This window comes from Phyllobates terribilis, unplaced genomic scaffold, assembly GCF_046119375.1.
Source record: "Phyllobates terribilis strain yellow unplaced genomic scaffold, ASM4611937v1 Scaffold_523__1_contigs__length_1222443, whole genome shotgun sequence".
In the NCBI taxonomy this organism is placed as follows: domain Eukaryota; kingdom Metazoa; phylum Chordata; class Amphibia; order Anura; family Dendrobatidae; genus Phyllobates; species Phyllobates terribilis.
The window spans coordinates 170,670-184,398 of NW_027363283.1; the positions used below are offsets into that span (position 1 = coordinate 170,670).

At 45.0% G+C, this 13,729-nt stretch overlaps 1 protein-coding gene across 1 annotated transcript; it reads left to right on the forward strand.

Moving 5' to 3' along the window:
* Positions 1 to 7,271: 7,271 nt before the first annotated feature.
* LOC141231546 (uncharacterized) lies at positions 7,272 to 12,893 on the forward strand. Its single transcript, XM_073667729.1, has 3 exons — positions 7,272 to 7,953; positions 11,094 to 11,225; positions 12,084 to 12,893. Exons 1-3 carry the CDS (start codon positions 7,746 to 7,748, stop codon positions 12,677 to 12,679), a joined length of 936 nt encoding a protein of 311 aa, XP_073523830.1. The 5' UTR covers positions 7,272 to 7,745; the 3' UTR covers positions 12,680 to 12,893.
* Positions 12,894 to 13,729: the final 836 nt, after the last annotated feature.

A 13,729-nucleotide genomic window follows, 5' to 3' on the forward strand; every position in this document is an offset into this window, starting at 1 on the left:
AGGATTCAGAGGATCCTCATAGAAGAGGGGGTACTGTTAGAACCCTCCTGTTAGTTTTTGCTATCTTGTGTTTTGCGGTCACGTGACCATCTGCCTATATATTCCAGCTCTGCCCTTCTAGCTTTGCTGGACTTCAGTGTTGTTTGACTGTTTTGCTAGCCTGGTGCTTCGGTGCCTAGCTCTGTCAGTTTGCTTGGTCCTCTTGGACCTCTAGTACTTTTTGTCAATTTGTCTTTTGTGTTCTACAACAATTTCTGTTTAGGAAGTGTCCCATTTTTTGTCCCAGTCCTTAGTTCTTTTGGAGCCCTTCCTTAATTCTATAGGTCTTCGTTCAGACTAGCCGAAGAAAAAGGTGGGTCTGTTCACTAGGAACAGGCAGCCCGCTACATCATAGGGATTCAGCTTAGTCTTACTGTAGGGACAGCTTTCCCCTATCTTTCCTTATTTCTTCTTGCAGATCACAACACACATAGCCTTACTTTGTTATTTAGATAGACAGATAGATACTGTAGATAGAGGGCTGCCACCAGGAATTTCAGGGCCCAATATTGGCAACATTTTCAAGCTCCCTTGAGACTCCGCCCAGGCTCCACCCCAGCTCCACCTCCACCCCTCGAAACTTCCACAGTCCCACCACCAAATATTGGAAAAACTCCACTTCTGCACCACGCCCTCACCAATCACAGATTTACAGTTCCCACTCAACCATATATCACATACATAGCCAGCAACTTTTGTTTTGGCCAAAAGATTTTTTTAATCAACCACCACGACAAGTTAGACTCTTTTGGCTGGGCCCTACTTTACTCTAACCTATTAAACCTTTCTTAAAATATCCAATACTCTTTTTAGGTATATTTTTATTTCTTTTTCTTTAAAGGAATGTGTCACATACATTTTTTAAAATGACTAATAATATCACATTCAAGGAACAAAAACCATCACACCATAGCCGGACCACAATTTACCATCACATAGTCACCAAATAATACCACATACAAGGTATACTGCCACACCATGACCAGACCACATATTACCACCACATAGTGATCAAATAATAGCACATACAAGGAAAAAATACCGCCACACCATGGCCAGACCACATATTACCACCACATAGTGACCGAATAATACCACAAGCAAGGAACAAATACCACCACACCATGACCAGACCACATATTACCACCAAGTGGTCACCAAATAATACCACATATACACTGTGTGCAAAATTATTAGGCAAATAAGTATTTTGATCACATGATACTTTTTATACATGTTGTCCTATTCCAAGCTGCATAAGTTTGAGAGCCAACTACCAATTAAGTAAATCTGGTGATGTGCATCTCTGTAATGAGGAGAGGTGTTGACTAATGACATCAACACCCTATATAAGGTGTGCTTAATTATTAGGCAACTTCCTTTCCTTTGGCAAAATGGGTCAGAAGAGAGATTTGACGGGCTCTGAAAAGTCCAAAATTGTGAGATGTTTTGCAGAGGGATGCAGCAATCTTGAAATTTCCAAACTTTTGAAGCGTGATCATCGAACAATCAAGCATTTCATGGCAAATAGCCAACAGGGTCGCAAGAAGCGTGTTGGCCAAAAAAGGCGCAAAATAACTGCCCATGAATTGAGGAAAATCAAGCGTGAAGCTGCCAAGATGCCATTCGCCACCAGCTTTGCCATATTTCAGAGCTGCAACGTTACTGGAGTATCAAAAAGCACAAGGTGTGCGATACTCAGGGACATGGCCAAGGTAAGGAAGGCTGAAAAACGACCACCTTTGAACAAGAAACGTAAGATAAAATGTCAAGAATGGGCCAAGAAATATCTTAAGACTGATTTTTCAAAGGTTTTATGGACTGATGAAATGAGAGTGACTCTTGATGGGCCAGATGGATGGGCCAGAGGCTGGATCAGTAAAGGGCAGAGAGCTCCACTCCGACTCAGACGCCAGCAAGGTGGAGGTGGGGTACTGGTATGGGCTGGTATAATCAAAGATGAACTTATGGGACCTTTTCGGGTTGAGGATGGAGTGAAGCTCAACTCCCAGACCTACTGCCAGTTTCTGGAAGACAACTTCTTCAAGCAGTGGTACAGGAAGAAGTCGGTATCGTTCAAAAAAAACATGATTTAAATGCAGGACAATGCTCCATCACATGCATCCAACTACTCCACAGCGTGGCTGGCCAGTAAAGGTCTAAAAGAAGAAAAAATAATGACATGGCCCCCTTGTTCATCTGATCTGAACCCCATAGAGAACCTGTGGCCCATTATAAAATGTGAGATCTACAGGGAGTGAAAACAGTACACCTCTCGGAACAGTGTCTGGGAGGCTGTGGTGGCTGCTGCACGCAATGTTGATCGAAAACAGATCAAGCAACTGACAGAATCTATGGATGGAAGGCTGCTGAGTGTCATCATAAAGAAAGGTGGCTATAATGATCATTAATTTTTTTGTTTTTTGTTTTTGCATGTCAGAAATGTTTATTTCTAAATTTTGTGCACTGATATTGGTTTACCTGGTGAAAATAAACAAGTGAGATGGGATTATATTTGGTTTTTATTAAGTTGCCTAATAATTCTGCACAGTAATAGTTACCTGCACACACAGATATCCTCCTAAGATAGCCAAATCTAAAAAAAAAAACACTCCAACTTCCAAAAATATTAAGCTTGGATATTTATGAGTCTTTTGGGTTGATTGAGAACATAGTTGTTGATCAATAATAAAAATAATCCTCTAAAATACAACTTGCCTAATAATTCTGCACACAGTGTAAGGGACAAATACCGCCACACCATGACCGGACCACATATTACCACCACATAGTGACCAAATAATACAATACTGATCATTAATAAAAAATAAAAAAAATACTAATATTACCATAAGTGCCATTATACACAGGAGCTCTCTACATAGTAGACGGTGTACAGTGATCACCAGTGACATTATACACAGGAGCTCTGTATATAGTGTCAGTGTAGAGGTAATACAGTGATCACCAGTGACATTATACACAGGAGCTCTACATATAGTGTATAATGTACAGGTAATACAGTGATCACCAGTGACATACACAGGAGCTCTGTACATTAGTATATAGTGTCATTGTACAGAGAACACACTGACTCACAAGTGACGTCTCTAGTTGAAGTCCTTCATCTTCGCTTTTTTTCACTTTCATCCAGCGCAGACCGACCTCACTTCTTACAGCCAGGACTCGTCTCTGCATAAAATAGCACACAGTTATCTAGAGCACATTCCCCAATTTCTACATTACGCAGCTGAATACAGATGTGCACCCACCATTAATATATAATTAGTTATTATGCAACCCACCATTCCAAATACAAATTGTAATCCACCACGGCACCCCCACTAACTGTAAATAGCCACTTTCTCCACCCAATAAATATATAAATTAAATAGCACCTGTACTCTTTCCCAATTCATTACCAGTCACACTCCTGCATCCTCAACACCCCCCACTCTGTACCTCCCGCTCCCCCAATTCATTATATTTACATGAACCCCTCCACTCCAATTCATTATGTCATGTTCGTGCTCTCTCCCAACCTGTATTCATAATCATTTATTCTCCCCCACTCCCAATTCATCATTTGCTCTCCCCCACTCCCAATTCATTATTTGCTCTCCCCCACTCCCAATTCACCATTAGCTCTCCCCACCCCCCATTCAACATTTGCTCTCCCCACTCCAAATTCACCATTAGCTCTCCCCACTCCCAATTCACCACTAGCTCTCCCCACCCCCCACTCCCAATTCACCATTTGCTCCCCCCATCCCCACTCCCCATTCACCATTTGCTCTCCCCATTCCCAACTCATCATTTGCTCTCCCCACTCCCAATTCACCATTTGTTCTCCCCACCCTCCACTCCCAATTAACCATCTGCTCTCTACCCCCCACTTCCAATTCAACGTTTGCTCTCCCCACCCCCCACTCACTATTTGCTCCATTCACCATTAGTTCTCCCCACCCCCTATTCCCAATTCACCATTTGCTCTTCCCACCCCCAATTCATCATGTACTCTCCACACTCCCAATTCACCATTAGCTCTCACTACCGCTCCCTCCCAATTGACCATTTGCTCTCCCCACTCCCAATTTACCATTAGCTCTCCCCACCCCCACTCCCAATGCACCATTTGCTCTCCCCACCCACCACTCCCAATTCACCATTTGCTCTCCCCACCCCAACTTCATCATTTGCTCTCCCCACCCCCAATTCACCATGTGCTCTCCACACTCCCAATTCACAATTTGCTCTCCCCACTCACCTCTCTCAATTAATCATTTGCTCTCCCCAACCACTCTCAATTCATCATTTGCTCTCCTCACCCCCCCATTCAGCATATGCTCTCCCCACCCCCCACTTCCAATTCACCATGTACTCTCCCCACCCCCCAGATCATTATCTGCTCTCCCCACCCCCAATTCACCATGTGCTCTCCCCACCCCCCACTCGCAATTCACCATTTGCTCTCTCCGCCCCCACCTTCAATTCATAATTTGCTCTCCCCACCCACCATGTGCTCTCCCCACCCCCAATTAATAATGTGCTCTATCCACTCCTCACTCCCAATTCACCATGTGCTCTCCCCACCCCCCACTCCCAGTTCACCATGTGCTCTCCCCACCCCTTAATTCCAGTTCACCATGTGCTCTCCTCACCCCCCACTTCCAATTCTCCATGTGCTCTCCCCACCCCGAACTCTCAGTTCATCATGAGCTCTCCCCACCCCCCACTTCACCATTTGCTCTCCCCACCCCCACTCCAAAATCATCACTTGCTATCCCCACCCCCAATTCACCATGTGCTCTCCTCACCCCCCACTTCCAATTCTCCATGTGCTCTCCCCACCCCCGACTCTCAGTTCATCATGAGCTCTCCCCACCCCCACTCCAAAATCATCATTTGCTCTCCCCACCCCCAATTCACCATGTGCTCTCTCCCCCTCCACTCCCAATTCATCATGTGCTCTCCCCTTCCCCCACTCCCTATTCTCCAAGTGCTTTCCCCAACCTCCACTCCCAGTTCATCATGTGCTCTCCCCCAAGACCATTTAATTAATTCTATTAAAAATAAATAAATTGATACTTACCTCTCATATAATCCCCTGCAGCTGCACTTCCGTACTGGCATCTTGGCCCTCTATGCAGATGCGTACGCGATGATGTCATTGCGTACGCACCTTCACCAGCACGTCCAATAAGAGGCGGAGGGACTGCACGGCCGTTCAGGTTTTATGGCTGTGAGAGCTCCAAGGGTCTCGGCACACGATACCCCAGTGTCGGCATATAAGTAAGCAAAAAAGATGGTAGCACTTAATAGAAAATTACATAAAAAATGGTGTATTTATTGGCCCGTGTGAACAGGTGCCAATGTTTCGGCTCAAAAGCAAGTGGATTTTTAATGCAACCAAACAAGCCTCATCAGGTCTAAGAAATGTATTTATTTTAATAAAATAAACAGTTTGTATTGTGGAGTCGGCTCCACTTCAGAGTTATTACATATATTGGGAATAACTCTTTAACCCCTTCCCACTTAAGGTAGTTTTTACTTTCCTGACCAAGCCAAATTTTTTAAACTAATATGTGCCATTTTATGTGGTAATAATTTTTTTTTTAACACATTGTAGTTTATGTTCGTGGTAAATTTAGGTCAATATGATAGACATTTATATAAAAAATATCGGAAATTTGACAAATATTTAGAAAAAGTCTCATTTTTGAACTTTGAATTTTGTATGCCAATGAAATGTCCCATCCCTCAGTTTTTCAGGACCATCTACACATTTGAAAAGATTTTGAGGGATCTATATGTCATGTATACACCTCAAAATATTCAAAACCGTATTCAGAAATTTTGTATAACCCACAGGGCTTCATGCAAAGTTAAATGAAAAATTACTTTTTATTATTATTATTATTAGCATGTGAAGGTATTTGCAAAGGGGGGTAGCAGAGGAATAGTGAGGCGAGAGATGAACCAGTCGAGCAGCAGAGTTGGGGATGGACTGGAGGGGTGCGAGAGTGTTAGCAGGTAGGCCACAGAGGAGGGTGTTGCAGTAGTCGAGGCGGGAGATGATGAGGGCATGAACAAGCAGTTTAATAGATTGAGGGTTGAGGAAAGGATGGATTCTGGGAATACTTTTGAGCTGGAGGCCACAGGAGGTGGCAAGAGCTTGGATGTGGGGTTTGAAGGACAGGGCAGAGTCAGGGGTTACTCCGGGGACCGGGGAAAGTGTGATGTCATTTATTGTGATAGAAAGATCAGGTGGGGAAGATATGCGAGATGAAGGAAAGATGATGAGTTCAGTGTGCGGAAACAGTTGGCTTATACTCGAGTATATACGGTATATACTTTAAACTGTAAAGTGTTAGTAACAAGGCAAATCAACAGTAGAACTAATAACAGTAAGCTTGGGATAGCAGAGAAAGTCTTTCACTATTTAACGTTAATGTTCTCTTCACAAAGGTGGTGTGCCCAGTCGTGTGAGTTTCCATGTAAGTTCTCTATGAAGCTCTGGCCCTAGCAGGGATCACTGGGTTTTCCGGCTAGGCCGCAAGTCTCTCTCTGATGTTCACTACTAGGACCAACCCTTCTCAATCAATATGTTTCCACAAAGTAAAATAATAGGAGCTATACTCACCTCCGGTGCTGGCACCATTCCAGCTGGATCACTGAGGGGCTCCCGCAGGAACTGAGCAGTCAATGTCTGTGATCCTAGCTGTTATCTTTAATTAACGCCTTTGATGCCGCAACCTATAGTATCAGTGGCATCTAGGTTGTCAAATAAAGGTAGGGGGCTCTTTTAGTCAACCAACTCACACAATGGCCCCCACAGCTGTAATTGTAAATCATGCCTCGCAGCATCGTGCAATAAAGCTCAACCAGGTTCACATTCTGTAAAGGGACTAAAGTAAAAAAAGTAAAAACCAAAACGGTTTATAGAAAAAAATAACAAATCCCAGGTCCCGTTCTTTGATGTGGACTTGGGAACTGAGCCGACAAATGATGGCTGCATTATTCAGCCATCATCTGCCTCTAACAGATGCGAGTGGAGGGAAGCGACCGTTAACCTGTTATATGCCGCTAACTATCTGTGATGGCAGAATTTACAGCGACTGGTCCAGGTGGGGCACACTGTTCTAACTGTCCCTGCATCATGATTGTGGGGTGCCAAAGGGTTGTCATGACAGCTTGAGGTTTTCTGAACACCCCAGTGCTTGTCATGACAATACTCTGTAGTATCGGTGTCTCTGCGCCTTGACAGGCAGAGACGCCGTCCCTCTTACCGCCGCGCTCCCCTCCCGGCGTCCTCCGGCGCTCCTGCTTCTGCCGGCGCGCAGCTTCCCGGGCATTGTGCTTAGGGCGCCCTCTTAAAGGGGCCGCGCACGCCGTCCTAAGGAGTCCCCGGCCAATGACCGGAGGACCTCTCATATAAAAGGCACCTCCTCCAAGATGGAGGTGCCCATGCAAGGTTGTAGCTTTGTGTGTTAAACTCTGCTTCAGCCCTCAGGTCCTGCTGCCAGCCTGACTACCAGTCCAGCCCGCCAGCTTGACTACAAGTCCAGCCCGCCAGCCTGACTACAAGTCCAGCCCGCCAACCTGACTACAAGTCCAGCCCGCCAGCCTGACTACTAGTCCAGTCCGCCAGCTTGTCTACTCTCCAGCCCGACAGTCTGTCTACAGTCAAGTCCGCCAGTCTGTCTATGGGCCTTGCCCGCCTGCTTACCTGGAAGCACCTGCCTGTTACCTACCGTGCCTACCAGTCAGCTTATCTGGAGGCTCCTGCTTGTTATCTGCCGTGTCTGCCAGTCTGCCTACCCGGATCACCCGTCAGCCTGCCTGCCGTGCTCATCTGCTGTACCGGTCAGTTCCTGCCTTCTGACCCGTGGGAGTCACCTGCTCTCATACAAGGTTGGTCCCAGAGTAGCACCTGGTCTCTCTGCTCGGTCTTCCCTGGTCACGGAGTCGATTGAGCCGCCGTATGACCTTGGTCAGTCCGAGTTGACAGCTACTTACGCCCCTCTGGTCCCTCCTTGCACCGCAGCACAGAGGTTCCACCACCCGGATCCGTAACATACTCCTTTGAACACATGCCTGTGGAGAGTAGGAGACTGTGATTTTTGCTACATACTGAAGCAGGGCTGCCACCAGGAATTTCAGCACCCCATACTGGCAACATTTCCGGGCACCCTTGAGACTCCACACCAGCCCCGCCTCCACCCCTCAAACTTTCCACCGTCCCACCTCCCACTCTTGGAAAAACTCTGCTTCTGCACCTCGGTTTCACCAATCACACATAAACAGTTCCCATCGAACACCATATCACATACACAGCCATCAGCTTTTGTTTTGGCCAAAAGATTTTTTAAGCCTGCCACCACGACAAGGTAGACTCTTTTGGCAGGGCCCTACTCTACTCTAACCTATTAAACATTTCTTAAACTATCCAATATTCTTTTTAGGTATATTTTGCTTATTTTTCTTTAAGGGAATGAGTGACGTACATTTTTTAAACTAATTGAAACCAGATTGTGATAATTTTTTTATAATCTGTATTTCTGACTTCAGATTATTGTATCCTGTTTTCTGTACATTTATGGAAATCTGCTGTCTTGCCTGTTTGGAGATATGAACAATAGACATATGGATGTATATATATCACAAGACAAAATATGGGAGTCTAATTCCTAGGGAGAGTTTTCTATACATGTTCTCATGTTTAGTGACATGCAGATGTCATTGTGCAGGAAAGGGGAAGAGGTGAGCTGTGACACGACCTAATGTGAATGGTGGATTCTGTTATCTCTCATTGTAATCCTGCTGGCTATGATAATGAGGTGACTGCTGAAAAGGAATCTCTTCTGGACGTGTTATTCTATTAGAAAAGCAATTTCTGTTTATTTATTATTTATGATATAAGGGGTGACAAACTTTAAAGTAAATTCTTCCAAAAAGTTAAACTATGATTAAAAGGATTGGCAATTTTCTGGTTATTCTTTACCAATGTGTTTGAGATGATGATAAGGCACTTAGTATTATGGTCTTTCTTGAACTTCGGCACTAAATACGAAATATGGGAAATAGACTATATTTCTATGTTGAATTTCTGCATTAAGGGCCTTTTAATCATCTCACACACACATTGGTTAAGAATAACCAGAGCATGGTCAATGCCCTTAACATAAAAGTTTTGTAAAACATTCCCACTAAACATTTCGCTAATTAAATCTATTTTTCATAAGAGTCATTTAGTTAAATCCTTTGGTCAATTATGTAAAGTGCAAAATTATAATGTAACAAAACAAAGACAAAACGTATAACCAATTAATACAATGAAAATAAGGTCATTTTGTGAGGTCAGAAAACATATTAAAACAACAAACAGTTTTGCACACGATCTAAGGAAATGAACCATAATAATAAAGATGTATTTCCATAAATTCAAGAACAACAAACAATAGTGCGCTCTATCCTAAAAACTGAGCCCTAATATTAAATGGGTATTCCCATCTGGGGTACGGATAGTGCATCGCAGGGTCAGTCAGGTGCAGGTCTCAGAACTGAAACATTACTAACTGATCTGTTACATCTGTCTAATGCTAGGACTTTGGGTCAGTAATCCCGCAGTCAGGCTAGGACACTCATCCATAATACAGGGGAACATACATGGCAATAACACACTAATGTAAAACTGGCTGCAATGTAGAAGATGTGAAGATGCAAATTTACATGTATGGAACAGGCAGTCGTTTTACCTGCTGGTTAGAAAAATCCTTAATCAGGTCTTTAATATTCAGGTGTCTGGCGAGCTCATGTTCAATTGACAGAAGGGCTCGGCTGTTTAACCGTTGTTCCGTCATTGTAGAATGCAGATAGTTCTTGAGAGTTTGCTAATGCTATCTCTCCTTCTGCTACTCAAAGTGGTTGGGTGATAAAAATTCTTGCAATACACACCTCTCCAAATCTTGAAGCTCGAATTTGTAGATGGCGTTTAGTAAAGCCAGTGGACCCATGTTTTCTGTAAATGTAGCTTCATAAACTTTCCGAAGACGTTGCTACTCAGAAAGTAACGGTGATGTGAGATCTACCTGCCTTCCCATGGGTTGTTCCATCTCTTGCTATTATTTTGAATTATTTGGTTCTTTCCTAGAATGGGTGGTTAAGTATGAAACAGGTTCCTCCGCTATAATCCATTATCTTGACGATTTTCTTTTTGTGGGACCACCAGATTCCAGGTCCTGTCAATTTTTGCTGGACAATTTTATTTTTTTCGCGTCGTATTTTGGCGTTCCCTTATCCAGTGGAAAAACTTTTGCTACTACTTCGCTATCCTTTTTAGGAATTGAGATTGATTCCGTTGCCATGGTTTTTCGCCTTCCCTCAGAAAAAAATTCAAAATTGCTGTCCCAGATTGAAGGATTTTGTTCTGTCCTCAAAGTAACACTATGTCAAATGCAGTCCATGCTAGGCCTCCTTAACTTTGCTTGCACAGTAATGCCTATGGGGAGAATTTTTCCAGACGTTTATCCCTCTCGACCAAAAGCATCAAGCTTCCCCATCATAGAATTCGGATAAAACCTCCTTTGAAAGCAGACTTGCTGGTTGGGAAGGAGTTCCTCTTGTCCTATAATGGATATACATGCTTTTAGTCATCGGAATTGACTAATGAGGATCTCTCCCTTTTTTCCGATGCCGCTGGATCTACTGGTTTCAGTGTCATTTTTGGAGACCAATGGTGTGCCGAACCTTGGCCGGAATCTTGGCGCACTGAGGGCTGGGTTAAAAACCTTACTTGGTTAGAGTTATTTCCTATCATCACAGCCATTTCTTTATGGGGCCCATCCCTCAGGGATAAACGGATCTGTTATTGGACTGACAATATGAGTATTGTACACGCCATAAATCACTTGTCATCCTCATCTCCCCTGGTTATCAAATTACTCAGATTCCTGGTATTAAAATGCTTACGTTTAAACATCTGGTTTTAAGCCCGCCATGTTCCGGGTACAGATAATGTCATTGCTGATTCTCTTTCTCGTTTCGATTGGCAGAAATTCCGGGAATGTTTCCCCGCAGCCAAACCAGAGGGGCATCCATGCCCATCCCTCATGTGGGAGGTGGTAGAGAAAGATTGATGGAGTTGGTGAGATCTTCAGTGGCCTCATCTACATGGCGTTCTTACGGTAAGGCATGGAATGAGTGGCATAACCTATTTGGGGATAGATCAGCAGCAGCATCCGACGCTGCCCGTCTGGAGGTCACAATCGAATATTTACTTTACTTGCGTAGCATGGGTGTTTCAGGAGCCGTTGCACAGAACCGCCTATCTGATCTCGGTGTTTATTTTCGCCTCTTAGGTTGGAACGATGTTACTAAGGTTTTCATCATTCGGCAGGCTATTATGGATTGGAGGAGGGAGCACACTCGTCAGGAGAACAGACGGCCCATTTCTTTCAGTTTACTTACCCGCCTAATCAACCCACTCCCGCTGTCCGCTCTTCTCCTTTCAAGTCTGCTCTACTCTCTGCCGCTTTTTGACTCGCGTTTTTTGGTTTGGTGCTTTGCGCATTAGTGAATTGGTGTCCCCATCCAAGCGCACTTCAGGAGGACTCCAGTATGATGGTATCACTCCCTGTGACCGAGGTCTCCGTATCCACTTTCGGAAATCGAAAATTGACCCGTCCGGTATTTGTTCATGGGTTCCCCTTCTTACCATCCCCGGTCCTATTTGTCCTTTAACCCTTGTTAATAATTACTTATCATTCTGGCGATCTGGTGACTCCTTTTTCTCACATGAGGATGGTTCTCCTCTTACGGTTTTTCAATTTCAATCTAGTTTTTTTGGAAATGTTTAGCTTTCGTAGGCCTTCCTCTCAAGGTATTTGGTACGTACTCCTTTAGGATAGCAGCTGCTACCGAAGCAGCCCGTGCTGGTTTGCCTAACTCCGAGATCCAGCACATTGGTAGATGGCGTTCCTCCTGTTTTGCAAGATACATCAGACCGAATTTATTGCTTCACTAACTTTATTATCTCTTCATAGATGGTGTAAAACACACAGTGAGGATACTGGGCCACTCTTACATCTTCTGGGCATCCCAAAGAGCAGAACGTCGACCAGGTGGCAGAGGTCTTGGGTTCCACGGCATCAACGTTTTTTTGAGAGGAATAAGAGGCTTGACCTGGCCTCAGGTTCTTCCCGAGGTGGTGCGGATAGCTCAGACTGCTTCCTCTCCCTTAATTCTAGTCCTGCATGCGGGCGGGAATGATCTCTGCTCCTTTCACCTAGCGGAACTCCTCACAATCATGCGCTCCGACGTGGATAAATTCCACAGACTTTTTCCAGAGCTTACTCTGATTTGGTCAGAGGTCATGTCACGTGTTGCATGGCAGGGCGCGAGAGATGTGGCGGCAGTTGAACGTTCTGTGCGCACGCTTAATGCCCGCTTGTCCCGCTTTATCCGTTTTAAGGCCGGAGTGGTCATGAGGCATCACCAACTTGAGGGAGACAATTCCAGTCTTATGCTACCCGATGGAGTCCATCTGACGGAAATAGGGCTGGATATTTTTCTCTCCGGTCTCCAGGATAGCATAGAACAAGCTTTTTACCAAATGGGTGGGGGGCGGAGCGCAGTATAAATACTCCGCTCCTCCTTAGCGGTCATTTTCTCCATCTTGATGTTTTTTTCCGGGACGAAGTCTGACTTGCGCTGGGAGTCCAGCTGTGGCATATGGATTTGCACCCGTTTCAGCTGGCCAATAGTGCCTTAACCGAGTTTTATACCGGTTAAATACTGAGCATGTCCTTTTTGGCTGTGACCGACTTCTACCCATTAAAAGGAGTTTTGGTTAAGATCTGTGTGTTGTCGTTATTCCATGGGACTTTTTGAGGAAATATTGTTGTTGGGTCTCAGCAGTCTGCAGGGCACGTCAATCTTTAATTGAATGCCCCTTGACTGCTGTGCCCTGCTGAAGGGGTTAAATTGTGTGTCCCATGTTCTTTTTCTCCTCTCCTCCTGGCTTTCACCCAATAATCCTCTTCTTCCTCCCTCTTCCCCTCTTTATAAGTCCAGACCCTGTGTGAAGCCCAGCTGTGCTTGGTATCACAGATCCTAGAAGGGTGTATTGACGGATTCCTCCACAAGAGGCCCCCATAACCATTCACACATCTCCACCTTCCACCTCAGACCACCAGAGGGAGCTGTTAGGGATATATAAAGAAGGGAAGGTGGAGCCAGGCAGTCAGTTCCTGCAGAGTGAGACACAGAAACAGGGCAGTCTGCAGTGGAGCTCAGTGACTCCGCAATTCCTCTGGAGAGTTCAGTTAGTGCAAGCCTGAATACAGAGTTGAGCCCGGTTGAGTCGTAGCTCAGAATAGTGAGCTTAGGTGTGCCGGTGCCATAAGATCGGTGAAGCGCGGCAAGCTGCCGTTAGTGCGAGTAGCCTATTGAGGGCCCGAGTAGGCCGAAGGCGAGTAGAGAGAGTTAGTACATAGGGGGCAGAGGAGCTTAACTAGCTCACCCCGAAGAAGAATTTACCGGACACCGGGTCCGAAGCTTACCGGGATATCCACGACCCAGTAAGATATAACCGGAATCCCTGGAGAACTACAAGTCCCAGGATCGCTAAAGGGCTGATACGTACCAGAGCCAGGAGACACATAGGCCCCGTAGGTCGGGAGAGTGCACT